The sequence below is a fragment of the Phoca vitulina genome, unplaced genomic scaffold (assembly GCF_004348235.1).
Source record: "Phoca vitulina isolate PV1807 unplaced genomic scaffold, GSC_HSeal_1.0 scaffold54, whole genome shotgun sequence".
NCBI classification, from domain to species: domain Eukaryota; kingdom Metazoa; phylum Chordata; class Mammalia; order Carnivora; family Phocidae; genus Phoca; species Phoca vitulina.
Genome location: NW_022589757.1, coordinates 5,340,134 through 5,362,641, shown reverse-complemented (window position 1 = coordinate 5,362,641; position 22,508 = coordinate 5,340,134). Strand labels below are relative to the sequence as shown.

The 22,508-nt window shown below is 40.2% G+C and overlaps 1 protein-coding gene across 1 annotated transcript in view; it reads right to left on the bottom strand.

Moving 5' to 3' along the window:
• FH (fumarate hydratase) overlaps positions 1–22,508 on the bottom strand; it is a 37,785-nt gene that overhangs the window by 5,319 nt on the left and 9,958 nt on the right. Inside the window, exons 2-8 of the mRNA XM_032389356.1 lie at positions 14,173–14,307; positions 11,422–11,532; positions 9,501–9,677; positions 7,071–7,253; positions 4,766–4,931; positions 3,453–3,656; positions 1,820–1,947 (exon numbers count right to left, since the gene is read on the bottom strand). Of these exons, the coding sequence (XP_032245247.1) occupies positions 1,820–1,947; positions 3,453–3,656; positions 4,766–4,931; positions 7,071–7,253; positions 9,501–9,677; positions 11,422–11,532; positions 14,173–14,307 (1,104 nt within the window). The remainder of the gene's footprint in view (positions 1–1,819; positions 1,948–3,452; positions 3,657–4,765; positions 4,932–7,070; positions 7,254–9,500; positions 9,678–11,421; positions 11,533–14,172; positions 14,308–22,508) is intronic.

The window sequence follows — 22,508 nt, the reverse complement described above, 5'->3', positions numbered from 1 at the left end:
CAGGTATGAAATGTTAACACAGAGAGAAATTAATTCAGTTGCAGGACTATCGGTGAAGTCCTATTTGATGGAGGGGACTTAGATAACCAGAGTTGGAAAAAGAATCTTCTGGAAGAGAAGTAAAGATGCGGCAGTTAGAAAGTTCAGCCTGTCTGAGGCAGTCAGTGCAGTGAGGGCTTTCCAGGTCTCAATGGTCACCACGTTTTTAATGCTTAAAACAAATATTCCTCAGACCCTTTAAAATAACCTTTCACACAATATTTAAAACGAACATAAAATCAGTTTGCTTTAGCGTTTTTCTCCTTTTTGGTAACCTTTCCAATATGTGTAAAGATACATCTGCATCCTTCTCTCTTTTGGTCTAAAACCTCAGGGTCTGAAAACTACAGTCCCAACAATGGACTTCAGTAGAAGGCTCAGAACTTCAAGGTTTGATGTGTACTAATGACTTTAATATAAGGAAATGTTGGGGCGCCTGGGTGGCTCAGTCGGTTAAGCGTCTGCCTTCAGCTCAGGTCATGATCCCAGGGTCCTGGGATCGAGTCCTGAATTGGGCTCCCTGCTCAGCAGGGAGCCTGCTTCTCCCTCTCCCTCTGCCCTACCCTCTGCTCGTGCTCTCTCTCTCTCGATCTCGCTCTCTATCTCAAATAAATAAAATCTTAAAAAAAAATATAACCATGATGTATTTTCTATAAAAGACAAAAAACAGATTTTTGTTTTTTAAAATAAAAAGATTAGCAAGACATTTGTTGCACACCTACATTTGCCAGGCAGCTGGTATTAACTGTTTGGAATCTGACATGCAAGCAAAAGCTTAGATGTCTGAGTTCTGCTTTGGCCCGTCTTTTATTTTTCATGAGACTGTACATTCCGTGAGGGCAAAAAATTATGTCTTGCTTATTGTTCTATCACTAGTACCCAGTACAGTGCCTGATATAGATTTGACAAATACATTGAATAAATATTCTTAATATTTGTCATTTGCATGTCCTTATCAAATTAAAACCAGACTTTACACAGAGGCTTCTCAGAGGTAACAAACCTCTAATATATTTTAGATGTAACAATTTACACAAATAAAGGACTCCAAAGGATGACAGCTCTATTTTCTGAAGCTGAGAAAACTGGACGAAAGATCAAGATGATGCCACCTTGCTCCATCTTCATGAAGATGAGGGTAAAGAACAGATTTTAGACATGAATGTTTTCTAGGTATGCGGAAAAGGGAAAACAGATGAAGGAGAGCCAGAGAGGGACAGGGAAGAGCATGGGAGGAGGGTGCTGAGGAAGCCAAGGAGAAGTGTTTCAAGGCCAAGGTCAGACGTTAGCAAGTGTACGGGCCTGCAGAGGTTCCAAATGACCAGGAGAATAATCCAAGGACAAGTCGGGGGCGGAAGCCGGCAGTGGTGAATTTGCCTGAAAGTGAATGTGGGTTATCCTTCTAAGACGGCAGAATTTGAGGGAAGAAGAGAGAAGCAACGTGAGCAGGAGACAGGGTTGAGGGAAGGCTCGCGGAGACTGGACTTATTTCGAGGCACCGGCGTCCCCCTCACTGGGTGAGGGACAAGGAGGAAACCCACACCCTGTTTCCAGACTTTTTCTTCCTATTAAATAAAGCTAACCATCAACTTACTTGAGCTAAAAGTCACCTAATTAAATATCCAGGCTTAATCTTCTAACATTAACATATGCTTGACTTCCAATTGCTACTCACATGATCCCAGTACCTAACATATAATCTCTAGGAACCTTCCTGAAGGAAAACATGACACAATTAGCTTCAAGTCAAACAACGTGGAAGACTGGGCCTCCAGCTTACCATCATTGGCTTGAACACGTTCAGCTCGAAATGGCCGTTGCTGCCCCCAACGGTGACGGCGACGTGGTTGCCCATGACCTGGGCGGCGACCATGCTCAGCGCCTCACACTGGGTCGGGTTCACCTTGCCTTCAAGAGAGCCGCCGAGGAAAGAGTCCACGTCAAACATGCTGGTGGCCTCAGGTGTCAGTCAAGATTAGGTAGTATGTCAATCAACCAAGAAAAGAAAGGAGTCCGACTTCCTTCAATAAAGCAAGTCCCCAACCGTCAGGGCTGATACAATGAAGCAAACCAAGCAAAGAGCGAGGGCCGGGCGACCACAAACTGCGAACCACTCATTCAGCGGCTCCCGCACCACATGAAATACGGCCCTCCCCATCGCCACGGCTTCCGTTCATCGTGGACGTAGGTGTGGAGCCAGGCACTGAGCACGCCGCGGTGGGTGATGCAGCCCCTGGCCTCCAGGCTCTGGGGAGAGAGCTGGTAATTACAGCACACGGGGCGGGGGGCGGGGTAAATCCAGAGAAGCCAGCTGCCATGGGAACACTCGTAAAAAGGGCACCTCGCTGACACTTGGAAGAGTTCTCAGAGGAAGCGCACATTAAGCTGGAATTCTCCTCCTTGTCCTAAGTCCACCAACCCTGGGAGCACCCCTCTGACAAGTTCAAGTTTGAACCAGACACCCCAGATTCCTCTGACCAGTACAAGGCAACACACTGGAAAGGTTATTTCCATTATCTGTGAATCTGGGTCCCTCTTTCCTCGGCAATTCCCCTGAATTTGCAGTCAACTGAACTCACATCATTTTTCAACATGAACTATTTTAAAATCAGATCTCTTCTCATTCTATACCCATGCTCAGATTTAAAAGAATCTATAGTCAGCTCTTTCTTTTTCACTATTAAAAGTCCCCTTGTCAGTTTCAGTTGAACCTAGAGAGGCCTTTCTTTATGAGTCTTGATCCTGTCACCTGGCGTACTGCTGTGTCCTTATCCACTGATGTGATCTGCAAGTACTCCCTGCCTTCACCCTCAGTCACCAGTGAAGTGGTGAAGGGGCAGAGCCCTTCAGCCTGCTACTGAGACATGCCTCCAGTCTGAAGTCGACTCTTTAGTGTCACTTAAGTGTCACTGTTCACTCACTACATTCGTCTAACAGGGCTACCCACCCGTCCCCGCAGGATTCAGTGAATGTCACAGGAGTCTGTCAAATGACTCGCTAGAATCCAGACAGCCACTATCTGTGTCACTTCCCTTATCTGACAACACCAAAACCCAAAGCAAAAAATGAAATAACAGGCAGTTGGAAGAATTCGTTTCTATTCAACCCAGGCTGATCACTTTAACAGCTGGTTTCAGAATTCTTCTGGCTTGGGATAATGAAAGATGGAACTTACACATTCTCTCACGTAGGAATCAAAACACATGCGCCAACTAATTCTCTTTTCCTATACTGTTGGGTGACGTTTCCAATTCTGATCACAGGTGGCCCGCAGACCTCCTGAAATGAGCACACCACACACGTCCCTGGCCACGTTTGGGATCATGCTGAACACAAGGAGACACGCTCTGTTCATGAGAGTGCCCCGGTTGTTGTCAAGTTCCAGAGCTAATATTTCCCAGCTCTGTCCTTACCTGGCATGATACTGCTTCCTGGTTCATTTTCAGGCAAGATCAGCTCTCCCAGACCTGAGCGGGGACCAGACCCCAGAAAGCGAATGTCGTTTGCGATCTTCATCAGACTGCAGGCAGTGGTGTTCATGGCGCCGCTGAGTTCAACCAGAGCATCATGCGCGGCCAGAGCTTCAAATTTATTTGGAGCTGTGACAAAAGGCAAGCCTGAAGAAAAAAAATAACTCTATGAGCTAACAGGTAGAATTAAATGTTTTTTTCTAATATCAGCAAGTTAAACAAAGTTCCAGGATATGAAAAGCAAAAACAGAAGAAAAATTTTACTTCAAGAAAAAATGCTTATCTTCCGATTCAAGCTTTGTCTACATTTCTTTAAGTCCTGAACCAGTAGGAAGAACCTGGTGATACTAGTGTGTTTAAAGATAAAGAAACAAGGACAGTAAATGCACTGAAAGAAAAAACACTATTCTTCTGCGAACATGAGTATGATGCCTGACTACTTTTGAGTAAGGAGGAAAAGTAGCTAAAGTTCACTTTATTCCACACTCCTTTCCCAGTACAATTTTTCCCCATCTTAGGCTGTTCTAGTCCCTCCTTTAGTCAGGACCCCACAGATCCCCAGAGGGCAGGGGGCCAAAAGGAGTTGGACATTTTCACTCAATGTCGCCCATGTTCAAAATTTTAAAGATCACATATTCTAATCCCTATAATCCAGTACTTCTCAATTAACACTTGACTGAAAAACAAATCTCTGCTAAAGAGCGGTAATGAGCATTATCTAATTATGTCTGCCCTTTCTGCTAGTTACATCTGTATCTTAAGAAGAGTTTTCTGGAGATGACAATTCGGCTGTAATAATAGTTATTATCGAGAACACAGCACTCTACTAAAGGAAAAACAAGATTCAAAAAGGTCATTAACTCAGAGAAATATCCCAGTATGATATAGGGAAAAAAGAAATTAAGCCTGTCAGTATCTCAACATATCCATTGAAAGGAATGTGTCTCAACCATTCACTGATTTTGCCTGCTTTGAAAATGGGCATTCAAAACAGCTTTAAAGGGAAAACAACTGAATATCACCATGATAGTAAATAAGCCAGCACTGACAGATTTTAATTGCATACTGTATGACTCACAGATGGGAAACTTAAAAGGTAAAAGGATTAATACGGCAACTTCTGAAACAAACATAAAACACGTTTGATGGGAAAACATTATTTTTAACATTAAATTCACAAGAATTCAAAGCAGAAACACCTAGAAAATATAGACCAATGTAAACAAAAATGAGTCTGAGTTCATACCAGCGCTGACCTGTGAGTGCAGCCACTTTGGCGGCAACCTTCTCTGCAAAGCCAATTCTAGTATTCAAGCCCGTGCCGACAGCGGTGCCTCCGGCTGCGAGCTCATAGATCCTTGGCATGGTGGATCTTATTCTCGTCATCGCATACTTCACTTGTTGAACATAACCACTAAATTCCTGGAAAGAGAAGGGAATTAAGGTGAGAACATGTGAGTTCCTAACAGCTTACAAGTGACTCTGACTGCGTTAAACAGAAGTTCTTTTAAATATGTTTCAGGTACTAAACTGTGAGCTACCAAGCGGAATGTGAACCATTTTAATTCATATGATGAACAAAGTATAAGGAAGAAGGAGGATTTAATAAACCTATAAGGTGGGACAATGCCACAGAGGATAACATGCAGCCTGTTTATACTCTCTTAATAGAAAGCAAAGAAAAACAACACAGGAAATAAGCTTTAAAAAAGAATGACTTTAGTACATTAAATTATTGGTTTGCTCGAAGGTGGTTTTTTTGTGTGTGTATATCCCAGACAACTTTGAGAAAGAAGAAAAACCCAGAATCCTCGCCCAAGACAAATGCAAACACAGATATTTTCTCCACACAATTTCAGTTTAAAAACCTAACAGAGAACAGAAGGATGCTTTAAAGTATTCAAGAAGCTCAACAGCTCACTGAAGAGCACAAGAAGGTAACCGGCCAGAGCAAGACTACAGCTTCAAGATGCAAGTTAATTCTGCTGTTAATGTCCCACTGGTTCCCAGAATTTGACACATTTTACAAAAGGGAGAAACATAATTTTTTGTGTGAACACAGCAGGGCCCCTTTTAAGAATTATGCAGGGACAAAAGGCGTAAGCCAGAACTCAACTGAACAAGCCAGAATATATGGTTACACTACAGCTATCTTTTTCCTGCCTAAAAACACTGAAAAATCATGAATACTTTTGATTAGCATTAGGATATCTTACTGTTTTAAAGAAAACATTTTAGAAGATAGAACTCCTTTCAGGCAGACCTGATTCATCTAATCTAATGTCACTACTATATACACCAGCTGGATTCATTTAAAAAGTTTCCTTTTATTGGGGAAAACCTGCATAAACTCAAAAGACAATTCCAATAAAGGCAAGTGTAGGTGCTCTGGTAAGGTGAAGTTGAACAGAAAATGGTTTCTGATATAATTGGTAGAATGATGATTCTACACAAGAGGCTGTCATGGCCCAAAGAGTCGTTAGCACGGTGGGTGGTTTTCCAACAGGTGACACACACAACAAGAAAAACATTAGAAACCAGAGGGACACTCAAAGGTTTCAGACACACACTGCTCCTCTGTAGAAACCATGCCAGGCGCTAAGAACATGATGCAAAGAGAAGAGCCTTCAGAGACAACTGAAGTTAGGGAGCTCACTTCACTCCCAGCACCTGTATTCCAATGAATCATTTTGTTTTCCTTATTCTTCCATAATGAAATTAAGCTAAGGAATCAAGCTTCTTGCAGTGTTCATCTGAACAAAACTACAAATGAGAATCTTTTCAAGTAAGCAGCACTCGCTCACCTCGCCATCACCTGATACCCCTAATTTGTGCAAGTCCTACCTCCCAAACTACAGGAGAGTTTTACTATCAAAAACTATTGCCTGATGTTGACTCCTTTCATGTCCTTCGTGGTGCATGCTGTTAGACATTCTTTGAGGCACTGATCAAGAAACATAAATACTTTCTGGTATTTTGGGGAAGAGAGTAATACCTCTCTCCCATGTGGCCCAATACAATCTTAGAGGCAGATATGCCTTGCTTAATCAACTTAAAAGTAATTTTTATAGAGCCTACTAATCCAGAGTAAGAGAAAAAGGGAGGCAGGATAATGATCTTGGTGACGACGAAGACAATGATGACAGCTAACGCCAGTATGTGTTTATTACTACGTGTTGACAGGGTTCTAAGCCCTTTACATGAACCAATTCTAACCTCCCAACTGGGTTAGGATACAGATGTTATTTTCCTCATTTGAAAGCTCAGAAAACTGAGGCACAGAAAAGCTCACTAATTTTCCCAAGGTCCTGAAGCTTGTACATAGCAAAGCTAACCTCTCAACCCGAGCCAACTGCCCCGAGACTGGCTCACGGTCCGCATGCTGTGCTCTTCCCCTCAGAAGGTGTCAATAAAACTCCTGACGGGTTAATGCAGAATAATCTCTGCCACTGAACTGAACTGTTACAACCTGGTCTTCTAAACTAGTGCGATTTAGAGGGTAATATGTTGGCCATTTGTACCAATCCCCAAACTGAGTCCCATCCAGACACACTCCTCTACCTGCCCGAGGGTGAGAGGAACAGCATCCTGTGTGTGAGTACGCCCAATTTTGATGATATGGGCAAACTCTTTAGATTTTGCATCGAGAGCATCGTGCAGCTTCTGGAGTCCGGGCAGGAGCACCTCATGGACTTCCACAGCGGCGGCGATGTGCATTGCCGTGGGAAATGTGTCGTTCGAGCTCTGTTGGAAAATTTACACAAAATGGTAAAATGTTAAATCAGAAGCAACAAAAAACACACTTGAATGTCTCCACTAAAAATCTCACTAAATGATTATTCAAAACTCATGTCTTTAGTGCTCCATGACATCAATGTGTGGCAAGCCATAGGTCACTTAAGGTCAAAGCAGCAGCAGCTGGGTTTAATGAACTCAGGACTGTAGCCTGTATGCCACCTGCTCTTATGTACTATTACCACATCTGCTAGTAAATGACAGCACAACATCAAGTGCATGTAAAGATAGCAGTAATACTGGCAGATATCTACAGTTATACAGTACAGTCTTTTATTAAACTTGAGTAAAATTCTTGTCAGGTAGTTCATCACTTTAAAAATAGGAAAACCAAGCTCTCAAAGAAATGATGTGACTTGCCAAAACATTTAGGAACTGGCAGAACTGGGGCCTAAGCAGGAAGTCCAAACTCCATGCTCTGTTTTCAACTGGAAACCCCATACTTCTAAATTCTTGTGCTATTTAAAAACGATGTATTATTTTTGTAACTTTGTACTATGGAAAACGTCAAACCATTTACAGAAGTAGAATGAATGGTATAAGGAACACTCATGTACCTATAACCTAAATTCACAGTGCGCACCAATCCTGCTTCCATGTAGCTCCACCCCACTCTTCCGCCCGACTGTTCACACTGGATGACGCTCACATAGATTTCAGACTGCAGTACACATGCAAGAGAAGTTTATATTTAAATGCAAGTAATAAGTTTGAAAAATCCTTCCTACAGTAAACTTATGTGAAAAAGCTTCCCCATTAATACATAAAAACATGTTAAGTTACATCTAGCATGGGATCTTGATTTCTAAATATTTTCCAGTTAAGATCCTCCAAGAGTTCCCTGGAAAAATGGGTGCTGACAAGAGCTGGGGCAGGGAAACTACATGAGGAGGCTGGGGCACCTGGTGGTAGAAGAAAGTAAAGAACTGCTTTATAAAAGAAAAAAAGTGTGGGGGAAGGATGGGGATACATCCAAAGAACACAGGAGCCAACAGAGAGGGCTCCCAAAGCCAGAACAATCCGAGCAACAACATAAATAATAACAGTATTGGATTAGAACCCTAAGAATAGAATAAATATTCAAGAATCCACGTTGATATACATAAACAAATGAAGAAGTGTTGGGGTAGAGAGAAGAGGAACAGATCTTCTTTACAGGAAAGTTCCAATTAATACAAGTAGAAGGAATGAGGGGAGTACAAAATAACCAAAGACGTCACAGTCATAACTGCTACAGGCAAGATCCACTAATGAATGATAACCTTCATGGACAAGTTTAAGGAGAAAGAGGGTATTTGCATATCCTCAAAATTACCTATTAATTCTGTGTTGATTTTAACATATGACCAAAAATTCCTTGATATGTCTCCCTTTAGAAAGTGAAGTTTAAGTGCAGTGCCCGAGTACAGTTAGGCCTCCGCGGCTCACTTCTAACAGGGAATGGAAGGTGGAAAAGCCCACCCCCCTTACCAAGGGGTCGAAGTTCACATCACCAGTCCCAAGTCCTGGTGCTATCATGTACCCCAGCCATGATGCAGTAAGAGGAGCCCTTCACTTCTGAACAGTCTTCCCAAAATCCAGAGTCTCCAAACCCAAACTGAGGGATGTTCCACAAAATACCTAACTGCTTTCAAAAGTGTCAAGGTGACAAAAGACAGCTGTCAGAGACTGGAGGAGACTAAGGGAACACAGTGACTACTAAATGCAATGTAGCATGGATGGTATCTTGGAAGAAAAAAGATATTGGTAGAAAACTAGGGGCATCCTAATAAAGTCTGTCTAATTAAGGGTGCTGTATACCAATGTTAATTTCATGGTGTGATAAATGTACCAGGGTCATGAAAAATGTTTAACACTAAGGGAAGCTGGGAGAATGGTATACAGGAACTCTGTGTGAAGTATCTTTCTAACTCTTTTATAATTCTAAAATTATTTAAAAATAAAGCATTTTTAAAAAACAAACCAACCAATACAAATACACATACATACTAAATTCAGGTGCCCTAATAGGGATTTTTATGAAGTTTAAGACATAGACCCAAGATTCCTAGAAGAAGTAAGAACATGTAAGAAGTCCTTTCTACTAAAGAATATAAGCCAAACGAACCTTCCCTGTCAAAAAGCTAATGCCTATTTTACAAGCATAATCTCAGGTATTCTTTTCAATTTATAATAAACAAAAGATCATATACTGACCTGGCTTTTATTAACATGATCATTGGGATGCACGGGTTTCTTACTACCAAGTTCACCTCCGAGCATTTCAATTGCTCTATTGCTGATGACTTCATTTACATTCATATTTGTCTGGGTTCCTGATCCAGTCTGCCAGACCACAAGAGGAAAGTGATCATTTAATTTACCTTCGGCTACCTGCAGAAAAAAAAAGTTTAAAAAATGAATCTTTAAAAATAAGGAACAGTTGATATCCATTTAGCTACTGTGATCAGCTATGATTAAGGAGTCACCTATCAAGTGCTATTATAAAGATGCTCACTTTCCTCATATGCTATATGATTTACTGATGGTGCCACACAGCCCGTGGTTGTCCGGTGACTCCAAGCTTCTGCAGCATCCATGTTCCAACCATCGCTACTTTACAAAGTGAAAGGTTACCTACCCTGAAAGATACAACAATTTCATGGATTGCGTGTGAAAACTGAATCAAAGCCATCTTTCTTCTGTATTTCCAACTGCCGCCTCTAATGATACCCAGATAGGGCCACCTGTTAAGGCCAGCACACATGTTTTTAGATATGTTTACTGTGGCGCTCTGCGGGAATATCCCCCAGATGTTACAGCTGCAGTCAGCATGATAATGAACGAGTTCCCTGAAAGTGAGTCTACTAATAGCTACTTCACCGCACACATGTCCAATGAGTAGCAACTGCCAAGAGTACAGACAAACACAGTCCAGACTTGTCCCTGTTTCTGTGATATAATCTTATGTGTTTGTGAATTATAAGCTAACAGAATAGGTGCTTAACTTCATCTTCTAGAATGATTTTAGCTTAAAAAAAATCAGTACACACCTTAGAAAAGTATCACCTTAAACAATTACTCCATTTTAAAGTAAAATTTTTTCCTGGTTATATAACAGATGTTCAGTGTGGGATATTTTGAAAAGTGAGAAAAATGTAAGTTACGATAGCCCAACCCCTCAGACACAGTGACTCTTGGCATTCTGGCTTCTCCCTTCAGGCTTACCCCAAGCAATGTGGGTGCATATTTGCACACAGAAAAACACATGTTTTCTGTTCATATTTTCCAAACACAATTAGGATCATAAAATACACACATTTTGATACCTCCCGACCCCATACTTCCTATACGGTAGGCTCTATCGTAGGACATTCTTAAGAAACGAGTTTTCTATGGCTCTACTATATAATTTATATAAGCATGTGTTATGGTTGGGTACGGTCTAATGTGTTATTATCATAAAAAGTACTGCAATGAACAACATTGTAAATACAGGTTTTTAACCATTATTTCTGACTACTTCCTTAAGATTATGTAAGTGAATTAGTGAAATTACATTCTCCATACATATCATCAAATAACTGACTAGTTTTAAAAGGAATCATTTATACATAAAATAAAAAATCAAATATAAGTTTAACAGTATCTCTTCAAGTTTTCTTTAAACTGTAAAAATTAAAAGGAAAAGTCAAGAGATTTAAAAATAAAAGGTATGGGGTGCCTGAGTGGGGCAGTTGGTTAAGCATCTGACTTGGTTTCAGCTCAGGTTGTGATCTCAGGGTTGTGAGATCGAGCCCCGCGCATCAGGCTTCAGGTGGAATCGACTTGAGACTCTCTCTCCTTCTGTCCTTCCCCCCCACCCCACTCTCTCTCTCTTTCTAAAATAAATAAATAAATCTTTAAAAAAAAAAAATAAAAAATAAAAAAATAAAAGGTATAGCATCATCCAGAAACTTTTGCCACAATATTTTAAGCACCATATTAATACCCTCACCAAACAAGAATGCTGCCACCCTACCTTGAAATTCATTAACTTAGGAATTCAGTGCCCCTTTTCCCTGCCAGAGCCCGACAACATCTAGTGGAGACGTGGGTCTGAATCCACTGAGTAAACAGCACACTTATCACCTCCTACCTCATCTGCTGCCTTCATTATGGCCTCAGCAATCTTTGAATCAAGACCATAATCCTGGTTTACTTCAGCAGCCGCTCGCTTCAAGATGCCAAAAGCTTTAATAACTGGGATCTAAAATTAATCAGAAAAATATCTCAAAATTGCAAGTTGCATTAAGCATAAAAATTTAAGATTATTATTTTATGCAAGTGCAAAATCTGTACAAAAAACACTAAAGTAAGTAATGCTACAGTAACACTAAGATTACAGATAGGTATGTAATGAACCAAGATTCATCACGTATCTGTTTAGGGAACCAAACAAAAGCAAATAGGTTGACTCTTTTAATACATGTGTGTGTCTGCCCCCTCCACAAACACACACACATACACACACAATGTACCACTTTTTTATGATACATTATAATGGACATGTGTTTATTTCATATATATATAGACACAAATGGCACTCATTTCACCAGCAAGCACCATTATTTTCCCTCACTGGATTTCATGCCACATTATAATTTTTCCTAATATTTAACTGCCAATAAGTTCGAAATAACCATACTAAATCGGTATCATTTCACCCCAAAGCCAAAAAGCAAGTTATTCTAGTCAGTCAATGAATGAGGCTTTGACACTCCTTAAGTCACTGGAATGTCCCTCAGAATATTTCTTTAAACCCAGGGTACTACATACACACTTGGGGCTGACGGCTTCTGATGCATCTAACCCGATTTCAAACGCTTTCAGTTCGCAGATCTTTTCACTCCCTGCTCTGAATCACCTCACCAAATTTAAAGGGATGAGATTCAGCAACTTTTGATGACACTTCAATGAAGTGGTATCTGGTTTTTGTAAGACGAGAGAATCCTGTATTCTTGCCAAAATTAATAATGCAGATTGTAGTCTCGATCCCACACGAGGTATGAAGGGGGAAAGTGTGCAAGGGAGGAAGGAAGGGTGGGGAAAAAAGAGTACAGGAGAAGCTACAGTCCTCAAGGAGAATCAAGGTGGAAAAACAAAGCAAAGGAAGGAGTAGGACATGTTAAACCTGGGCCGAAAAGAGGACACGCTGAGGGTCAAACAGAAAAGGAAATAACAAGAGAACATCTATGTTTTGAATTCTAAGAAACTAGAATTAAAACATTCTGAAGTGTTTTACCAAATGAGATAGAAACAAATGGCACATAGCATTAGAAACTTAAAATCTTTAAACATGACAAGGATGGGAATTTAAATTTGGACAGGGGCATACTGCAGCGGTGGCTTAAACCACTGCCAGACTCGTAACCGACGGCCCCTGCTCTGGCCGTCCCAGTGCAGTGACTGACCCTGGTGTCTACGGATTCAGAAAATGAAGAGGGTCACAGCACAGTTTCACTGACTACAATTACAACAAAATGGTAAAATGTCACTGGGGAAAAAAGAAGGGTCTCATTATTCTTAATTTACTCACGTTAGAAGTTCATAATCTTTTTTGGTTTTGTTTTCCTTTGGACCTCAGGTACCCTTGCTGCCGAAGCAGTACCATTAAAATTGAGCCATGCTTACTCCTACCAATAGTGCTTAGCGCGGACCTCCTTAGTCCCAGGAGTTGAACTAGATGAGGACATTTTAGGATCAGCTGCTACCCTTTGTCACCTAACCATGTCGTCTGACCCTAGTTTACCTCAGCACCAAGCTGACTGTCGGTGGCAATGACAAAAAGATTTTCTTCAAAGAGTCAGCTGCCTGTTGTAAAATTGTATTAAGCCTGTCAAGATTCGATTGTAAAGGCTTAGGAATGGGCTAAAATATGGAAGTTAAAATGACTGTAAGATAAAAAGTGTATTTAGAAGACAGCTATTAAACAGTGTCTTCCCGGATGAAGCCTGGCTACTTCTAGGCTCCTAGCCCATCCTGCACTCTGGCAATGACTAGTGTTCATACTGCAGCTGGGCTCCAGCAGCATCTGTAAGCTATTCCACCAATTCTTTTCATTCTCTGACATCTCCGAAGCCAAGATGCATCATCATATAATCAATGGCAGGCACAACTCTGACAGCCTTTTTCTTTCTTAGTGCTACATACTGGTGCATCTTCTAACTGAGGTCATCTTAGATTTAATGAAATATGGCAGAAAGTTTTCTAATCCTTCAATCATTCATGTGGCCTTGCACAGATACTTATGTATTATCTATTATAAGGCAGATATGGTGAAGAATAATTTTTTATGTATTTGTGTATACTTTTCTGGAAACTAAAACCAAGATAGAAAGTATTATATTAAAGAAAAATCGGTTTTAAGTCAGTTTTAAAAAATCAGTTTTAAATCAGTGTAAAAAACTAAGTATTAAAACTGAAAATGTTTAAACTAAAATTCTAGTAAAAATCTGAAAAAAACCCAGCAAAAATAAAAAGACAAATCATGGGGCGCCTGGGCGGCTCAGGCGGTTAAGCATCCAACTCCTGATTTTAGCTCAGGTCTTGATCTCAGGGTCTAGAGTTCAAGCCCCGCATTGGGCTCCACACTGGGCATGGAGCCTAATTAAGAAAAAAAAAAAAAGACAAATCACTTAGTTCTATCAAATAAAGCCCTAAAATATTCAAACTCACAGCTCAAAGTAACAGTACTAAACTTCAAAAAGTTCTTTGATATTTTAAAGAGAAACATGCTATTACTCACAAAGCCAATTCCATAATAACTTATTTTAACTCTGTAAAATATTTATTTATAAAATAAAGTGACTCATTTGAATAAAGCCAACACTTCCATAAAACCACTTACTGGCATGCGTTCTGTCACACCTCCAATCTTAAAATTCATTGTAGATCTCACAGTCTGGGCGCCATAATACTTATCATTTGGGACCTTGAGTTCACCAAAGGTGTCAAACTCTATCCTAAAGGAATTTTGGCTTGCCTAAGAGAAAAAATAAGACACTGTTATAGCTTGAAAAGAAACTGAGTATCAAAACAACAATATCCTATTAGCTGGAAGGGGAAAGAATCTTTAATAAGTACTACAAAGACAAAAAATCCCACTGGATTCTCATTCCACTCTCCAGTTCTTTTCTTGACAAACTTCTGTCAATTTTTTTCTTTTTTTTGAGTATAGTTGACATGCACAATGTTACACTAGTTTCAGGTGTATAACATGGTGACTCAACAATTCTAGGTCATGCTATGTTTGCCACAGTGTAGCTACCACCTGTCACCATACATTATTACCACACCATCCACTATATTCCTTATGCTGTACCTTCTACCCCATGACTTACTTCATTCCATATTTGGAAGCCTGTACCTCCCACTCCCCTTCACCCATTTTGCCCATCTCCTCCTCCCCTCCCCCTCTGGCAACCATCAGTTTGTTCTCTGTATTTATGGGTCTGCTTCTGCTTTGTGTTTGTTTATTCATTTGTTTTGATTTTTAAATTCCACATATAAATGAAATCATAGGGTATTCATCTTTCTCTGACTTATTTCACCTAGCACGATACCCCTCTAGGTCCATCTATGTCATCACAAATGGCAAGATCTCATCTTTTTTATGGCTGAGTAATATTCCATTGCATATATATACCACACCTTCTTTACCCATTGAGCTGCTTCCATAATTTGGCTGTTGTAAATAATGCTGCAATAAACATGAGGGTGCATCTATCTTTTTGAATGAATGTTTTGCTTTCTTTGGGTAAATATCCAGTAGTAGAATTACTGAATCATATGGTATCTCTAATTTTTTCAGGAACCTGCATACTGTTTCTCCCCAGTGGCTGTACCAGTTTGCATTCCAACCAACAGCACAAGAGGGTTCCTTTTTCTCTATACCCTCACAAACACTTGTTATTATCTTTTTGATTCTAGTCATTCTGACAGGTGGAAGGTGATATATAATTGTGGTTTTTTGTTCCTTGACAAATAGTGATGTTGAGCATCCTTTCATGCCTCTGTTGGCCACCTGTACATCTTCTTTGGAAAAATGTCTATTGAGGTCCTCTGCTCATTTTTCAATTAGATTATTTGTTGTTTTTTTTTTTTTTTTTTTTTTTTTGGTGTTGAGTTGTATAAGTTCTCTATTTTGGATTTAACCCCTTATCAGATATCATTTGCAAATAATGCAGATGTTGAAGACAGACTGTAGAATTCACACACTATGCAGAAGATAAAGGAAAGCCTCTGCAGTAAAAATAGTAATCTTTTCCAATTCAGGAGTATACCTCTTACTGGTCAAGGTTTAGCCAATTCAGTGTACTTGGGTTAATCTCTATTTCACTGGGAACTTTAGAAAATGGTCTAAGAATGATACTTTAAAATTTGTAAATATTAGATATCTAAGCAGAGCTTCACCATGGTCTACAAATACTAAGTAAGAGCCACAGAACGGTGTGATATAAACAGCCCAGGCTTTGCAGTCAAACAGCCCCCCCACTTAGTAGCTGTGTCACCTTCAGCAAGTCAGTTTTTCTCATCTATAGATTAAATGTAAAGATAAGGGAGGATGGGCTAGGTCAGTTCTCAAGCTTTTCAGGGCAATGGCACCCTTTGAAGATATGAAGAAAGCTATGGATCCCTTCTCTAGAAAAATGAACATAAATACATATATGAAAAACCTTACATATGATTTTAGGGAGTTTATATCTTGAAGCCAATCCACCACTCAGAATAAGAATCCAAAGTCCCTTTTCTACCAAGGATTCTACCAAGTACCTCAATTTCTGCTAATAAAAAAGTTAACAACTGCTCAACAAATATTTTAGAATACTATAAAAAAAGATTTACTGTAAAACACTAAGAAGTTGGAATTTACATGGGACAATTTATATTAAGGAGACTTCAGAAAGTTACTCAGAGCTTTAATTAATGTGCATTAATTATGAAATAAACATGGTCAGATGATTCAAAAGATTTAAAAATCCCTAGCTGAGTAATCCTGTTTTAGTAAATAGTCCTCTGAAAAATTTAATTTGTAGTTATCTTCTGGGACCAGACAGATTTACAAAATGCTTTATATGTTACAAAGCCTTTTGGATTGCAGAAATAGAAAAGTATCATTGTATCTAGGTAGAAATACAGTAGTGTTACCAATGAGGTACATTTTTTTTCTATGTCTAGAAGTCTGCAGAGGACTGGCCTAAGCCAACAAGCAGCAACAGCTAATAAAAATAATCACACCTCAGCATTTACTGTGCTAATGTAGCAAATTCTTTCCAAGTATCACCTTCCTTGACTTTCACAACCACTCTAGGAGATTTTACTATTACCATCTCCACCTCAGAGGAAACACTGGGGCTTGGAGAGATTAATCTCAGGGATCACCCACTTAGAGAAGAAGGGCCTGAAACCCCCAAACCTTGGACTGTCAAAACCCGAAAGCTGTTTGGATTACTACTTTTTTGTTACTACTTCCAAAAGCCAAGAAACGGAGGGAGTAACTTCAGATTGGCCACAACCAGCCCTTGAGTTATACCCCTAACCCTGGAGAATAAAAGGAGGTGAAGATGTGTAGTTAGATTTTTCTCTAGTAGGGCTTGGTTACACTTGACACCATGAAACACCCACTTGCTTCCTACCCTGTAGATCAAAAGCACCTGGGGTTTTCTATCTCAAATGCACAAATAAAAATATGTTGCATTATGATCTTTGTTTTAGATAGCCTAAGGAAATATCCACATATGTTAAAGTAGACTTTGGCCCAGTAACACCAGCAAGCGTAGCAGTGACACGGGACACATAAGCTACATTTTCTTCCTCTCATCACCTCGTTACATGACAGCAACACCATCCCAGCTCCAAAGGGAGGTCAGTTTCCATCAGTCACTCGAGGAATCAGGTTCAGCTCCTTGGATTTACATCATCGCTTTCTGTGTTCAAAATTATTAATTTTTCATCATAAAACAGCAATAACTTTGTCCCCTAAGTAACTGGTTTCTATGGTAAAACTCAGATCCATTCAAAGTTACTTGAAAAGATCTAGATGAATATATTTTACTATATTCTTCAGCATAAACCTGAACAATTTTTTAATTCCAAATCAAGAAACAACCACCTCAATCAAATTCTAGGAGCTTGACAGTGATCATTAAAATGTGCAGAAGTCGGGGGGCGGAGCAAGATGGCGGAGGAGTAGGAGACCTGGATTTCGTCTCCTCTCAGGAATTCAGCTGGATAGGGATCAAACCATTCTGAACACCTACGAACTCAACAGGAGATCGAAGAAAAGAATAGCAACAACTCTCTGAACAGAAAAGCGACCACTTTCTGGAAGGTAGGACGTGTGGAGAAGTGAATCCAAGGCGTTATTCGGGAGGATAGACGGCGGGGGAGGGGCCTCCGTCGGCCGCTTCTGGCAAGTGATAGAGCCACGGAGCACAAAATCGGAACTTTTAGAAGTCTCCTCCGCTGAGGGACGTCACTCTGGTGGCGAAGTGGGGGGTGGAACCCTCGCGGGACAGTGTGGTCTCAGGACCCTCGGGGTCACAGAAAGACCGGGGGTGCCTGAGTGCGGCAGAGCTCCCAGGTATCGGAGCAGGGAAGCCGGCTGCGGAGACGGAGCCCAGGCGCGGGCTCTCAGCTCGGGGTTGCCATAAACCGTGATCCGCGGCACAGTCGGGCCACTGCTCCTCCAGCAGGGACCCAACAAGCGGCAGATCCGGGGAGACTCACATTCTTCCCCCGGGAGGAGAGGCGCGGGAGCGCACCGCGGGGATCTGCTGGGTTTGGAGACTCCACCCGGGGTCGGGTGCCAGATAGAAAGGCGCGGTCACAGGCCGGGTGAGCGCGGAGTGTGGCCGGAGACCGGGGAGACGGGAGTGACTGACTGCTTTTCTCTGGGGGCTCACTGAGGAGCGGGACCCCAAGTTCTCGGCTCCGCCGGGGCGGAGACTGGGAGGCCGCCATTTTCACTCTCCGCCTCCAAAGCTGTACGGAAAGCTTGCAGGGAACAAAAGCTCCGGAGAGCAAACCCGAGCAGATTACTTAGCCCGGACCGGCAAGGGAGGGGCAATTTTGCCTCCGGCAAAGACATTTGGGAACCACGGCAACAGGCCCCTCCCCCAGAAGATCAGCGAGAACAGCCAGCCAAGACCAAGTTTACCGATCAATGAGAACGGCAGAACTCCAGCGCTAGGGGAATACTGCACATAGACTTCATGGCTTTTTTACCATGATTCTTTAGTCTTTCAAAGTTAATTATTTTTTTTTAACTTTTTTCTTTTTTCCTTTTTTCTTTTTTTTTTGAATTTATCTTTTTCCCTTTTTCAACCAACATCTTATCAATCCCTTTTTTAAAAAAAAAAAAACATTTTTATTTTTCATTTTTAAAGTCATATTCTATCCCTTCATAGTAGTTACCCGTATTTTTGGCATATATATATAAGTTGTTCTCTCTTTAAAATCTTGAAATAGTTTCTTCTAACAGATCAAAATATACTCTAAATCTCTAGTGTATGGTTTTTTTCTACTGCCCTGCCTGATCACATTCTCTCCCTTTTTTCTTTCTTTCTTCTTCTTTTTTTTTAATCCTCTTCTTTCTTTTTTCAAACAACTTATCAAATCCTTTTTTAAAATTTTTTATAATTTCCATCTTTACAGTCATATTCCATCCCTTCATCATATCAACCCTTATTTTTGTACATATATAAGTTTTTCTTTCTTTAAAATTTTGGGAGGGACTTTCTTTTAACAGACCAAAATACACCCAAAATCTAGTGCATGGCACTGATCTATAATCCAGCCTGATCATATTTGATCACATTCTGTTTTTGTTTTGTTTTGTTTTGTTCTGCTTTTGTTTGTTTTTATCTTTATCATTTTCTTTTTTCTTTTTTTCTTTCCTTTTCTTTTTTCTCTCTTTGCCTTTCTTTTCCCACTGCTTCAGGTCTTTTCTGATTTGTTTAGAGTATATTTTCTGGGGATGTTGTTACCCTGCTAGCATTTTGTTCTCTCATTAATCTATTCTCCTCTGCACAAAATGACAAGATGGAAAAAATCACCTCAACAAAAAGAACAAGAGGTAGTACCCACTGCCAGGGACCTACTCAATACGGACATTAGTACGATGTCAGATCTAGAGTTCAGAATCATCACTTTAAAGATACTAGCTGGGCTTGAAAAAAACATGGAAGTTATTAGAGAAACCCTTTCTGGAGAAGTAAAAGAACTAAAATCTAACCAAGTAGAAATCAAAAAGGCTATCAATGAGGTGCAATCAAATATGGGGGCACTAACTGCTAGGATAAATGAGGCAAAAGAAAGAATCAGTGAGATAGAAGACCAAATGATGGAAAATAAAGAAGCTGAGAAAAAGAGAGATAAACAACTACTGGATCACGAGGGCAGAATTCGAGAGATAAACGATACCATAAGACGAAACAACATTAGAATAATTGGGATCCCAGAAGAAGAAGAAAGAGAGAGAGGGGCAGAAGGTATAATGGAGCAAATTATAGCAGAGAACTTCCCTAATTTGGGGAAGGAAACAGGCATCAAAATCCAGGAAGCACAGAGAACCCCTCTCAAAATCAATAAAAATAGGTCAACACCCCAACATTTAATAGTAAAACTTACGAGTCTTAGAGACAAAGAGAAAATCCTGAAAGCAGCTCGGGAGAAGAGATATGTAACCTACAATGGTAGAAACATTAGATTGGCAACAGACTTATCCACAGAGACCTGGCAGGCCAGAAAGGACTGGCAGGACATATTCAGAGCACTAAATGAGAAAAATATGCAGCCAAGAATACTATATCCAGCTAGGCTGTCATTGAAAATTGAAGGAGAGATAAAAAGCTTCCAGGACAAACAAAAACTAAAGGAATTTGCAAACACGAAACCAGCCCTACAACAAATATTGAAAGGGGTCCTCTAAGCGAAGAGAGAGCCTAAAAGCAACATAGACCAGAAAGGAACACAAACAATATACAGTAACAGTCACCTTACAGGCAATACAATGGCACTGAATTCCTATCTTTCAATAGTTACCCTGAATGTAAATGGGCTAAATGCCCCAATCAAAAGACACAGGCTATCAGATTGGATTAAAAAACAAGACCCATCGATATGCTGTCTGCAAGAGACTCATTTTAGACCCAAAGACACCCCCAGATTGAAAGTGAGGGGGTGGAAAACCATTTACCATGCTAATGGACACCAAAAGAAAGCTGGGGTGGCAATCCTTATATCAAACAAATTAGATTTTAAACCAAAGACTGTAATAAGAGATGAGGAAGGACACTATATCCTACTTAAAGGGTCTATCCAACAAGAAGATCTAACAATTGTAAATATCTATGCCCCTAACATGGGAGCAGCCAATTATATAAGGCAATTAATAACAAAAGCAAAGAAACACATCAACAATACAATAATAGTGGGGGACTTTAACACCCCCCTCACTGAAATGGACAGATCGTCTAAGCAAAAGATCAACAAGGAAATAAAGACTTTAAATGACACACTGGACCAAATGGACTTCACAGACATATTCAGAACATTCCATCCCAAAGCAACGGAATACACATTCTTCTCTAGTGCCCATGGAACATTCTCCAGAATCGATCACATCCTAGGTCATAAATCAGGTCTCAACCGGTACCAGAAGATTGGGATCATCCCCTGCCTATTTTCAGACCACAATGCTTTGAAACTAGAACTCAATCACAAGAGGAAAGTCGGAAAGAACTCAAATACATGGAGGCTAAAGAGCATCCTACTGAAGAATGAATGGGTCAACCAGGAAATTAAAGAAGAATTAAAAAAATTCATGGAAACCAATGAAAATGAAAACACAACTATACAAAATCTTTGGGATACAGCAAAGGCAGTCCTAAGAGGAAAGTATATAGCAATACAAGCCTTTCTCAAGAAACAAGAAAGGTCTCAAGTACACAACCTAACCCTACACCTAAAGGAGCTGGAGAAAGAACAGCAAATAAAGCCTAAACCCAGCAGGAGAAGAGAAATAATAAAGATCAGAGCAGAAATCAATGAAATAGAAACCAAAAGAACAGTAGAACAGATCAACGAAACCAGGAGCTGGTTCTTTGAAAGAATTAACAAGATTGATAAGCCCCTGGCCAGACTTATCAAAAAGAAAAGAGAAATGACCCAAATCAACAAAATCATGAATGAAAGAGGAGAAATCACAACCAACACCAAAGAAATACAAACAATTATAAGAACATATTATGAGCAACTCTATGCCAGCAAATTAGATAACCTGGAAGTAATGGATGCATTCCTAGAGATGTATCAACTACCAAAACTGAACCAGGAAGAAATAGAAAACCTGAACAGACCTATAACCACTAAGGAAATAGAAGCAGTCATCAAAAATCTCCCAAAACACAAAAGCCCAGGGCCAGATGGCTTCCCAGGGGAATTCTACCAAACATTTAAAGAAGAATTAATACCTATCCTTCTGAAACTGTTCCAAAAAATAGAAATGGAAGGAAAACTTCCAAACTCATTTTATGAGGCCAGCATTACCTTGATCCCAAAACCAGACAAAGACCCCATCAAAAAGGAGAATTACAGACCAATATCCCTGATGAACATGGATGCAAAAATTCTCACCAAAATACTAGCCAATAGGATCCAACAGTACATTAAAAGGATTATTCACCACGACCAAGTGGGATTTATCCCTGGCTGCAAGGTTGGTTCAACATCCGCAAATCAATCAACGTGATACAATACATTAACAAAAGAAAGAACAAGAATCATATGATCCTCTCAATAGATGCAGAAAAAGCATTTGACAAAGTACAGCATCCTTTCTTGATCAAAACTCTTCAGAGTATAGGGATAGAGGGTACATACCTCAATATCATAAAAGCCATCTATGAAAAACCCACAGCAAATATCATTCTCAATGGGGAAAAACTGAGAGCTTTCTCCCTAAGGTCAGGAACGCGGCAGGGATGTCCACTATCACCATTGCTATTCAACATAGTATTGGAAGTCCTAGCCACAGCAATCAGACAACAAAAAGAAATCAAAGGCATCCAAATTGGCAAAGAAGAAGTCAAACTCTCACTCTTTGCAGATGATATGATACTTTATGTGGAAAATCCCAAAGACTCCACCCCAAAACTGCTAGAACTCATACAGGAATTCAGT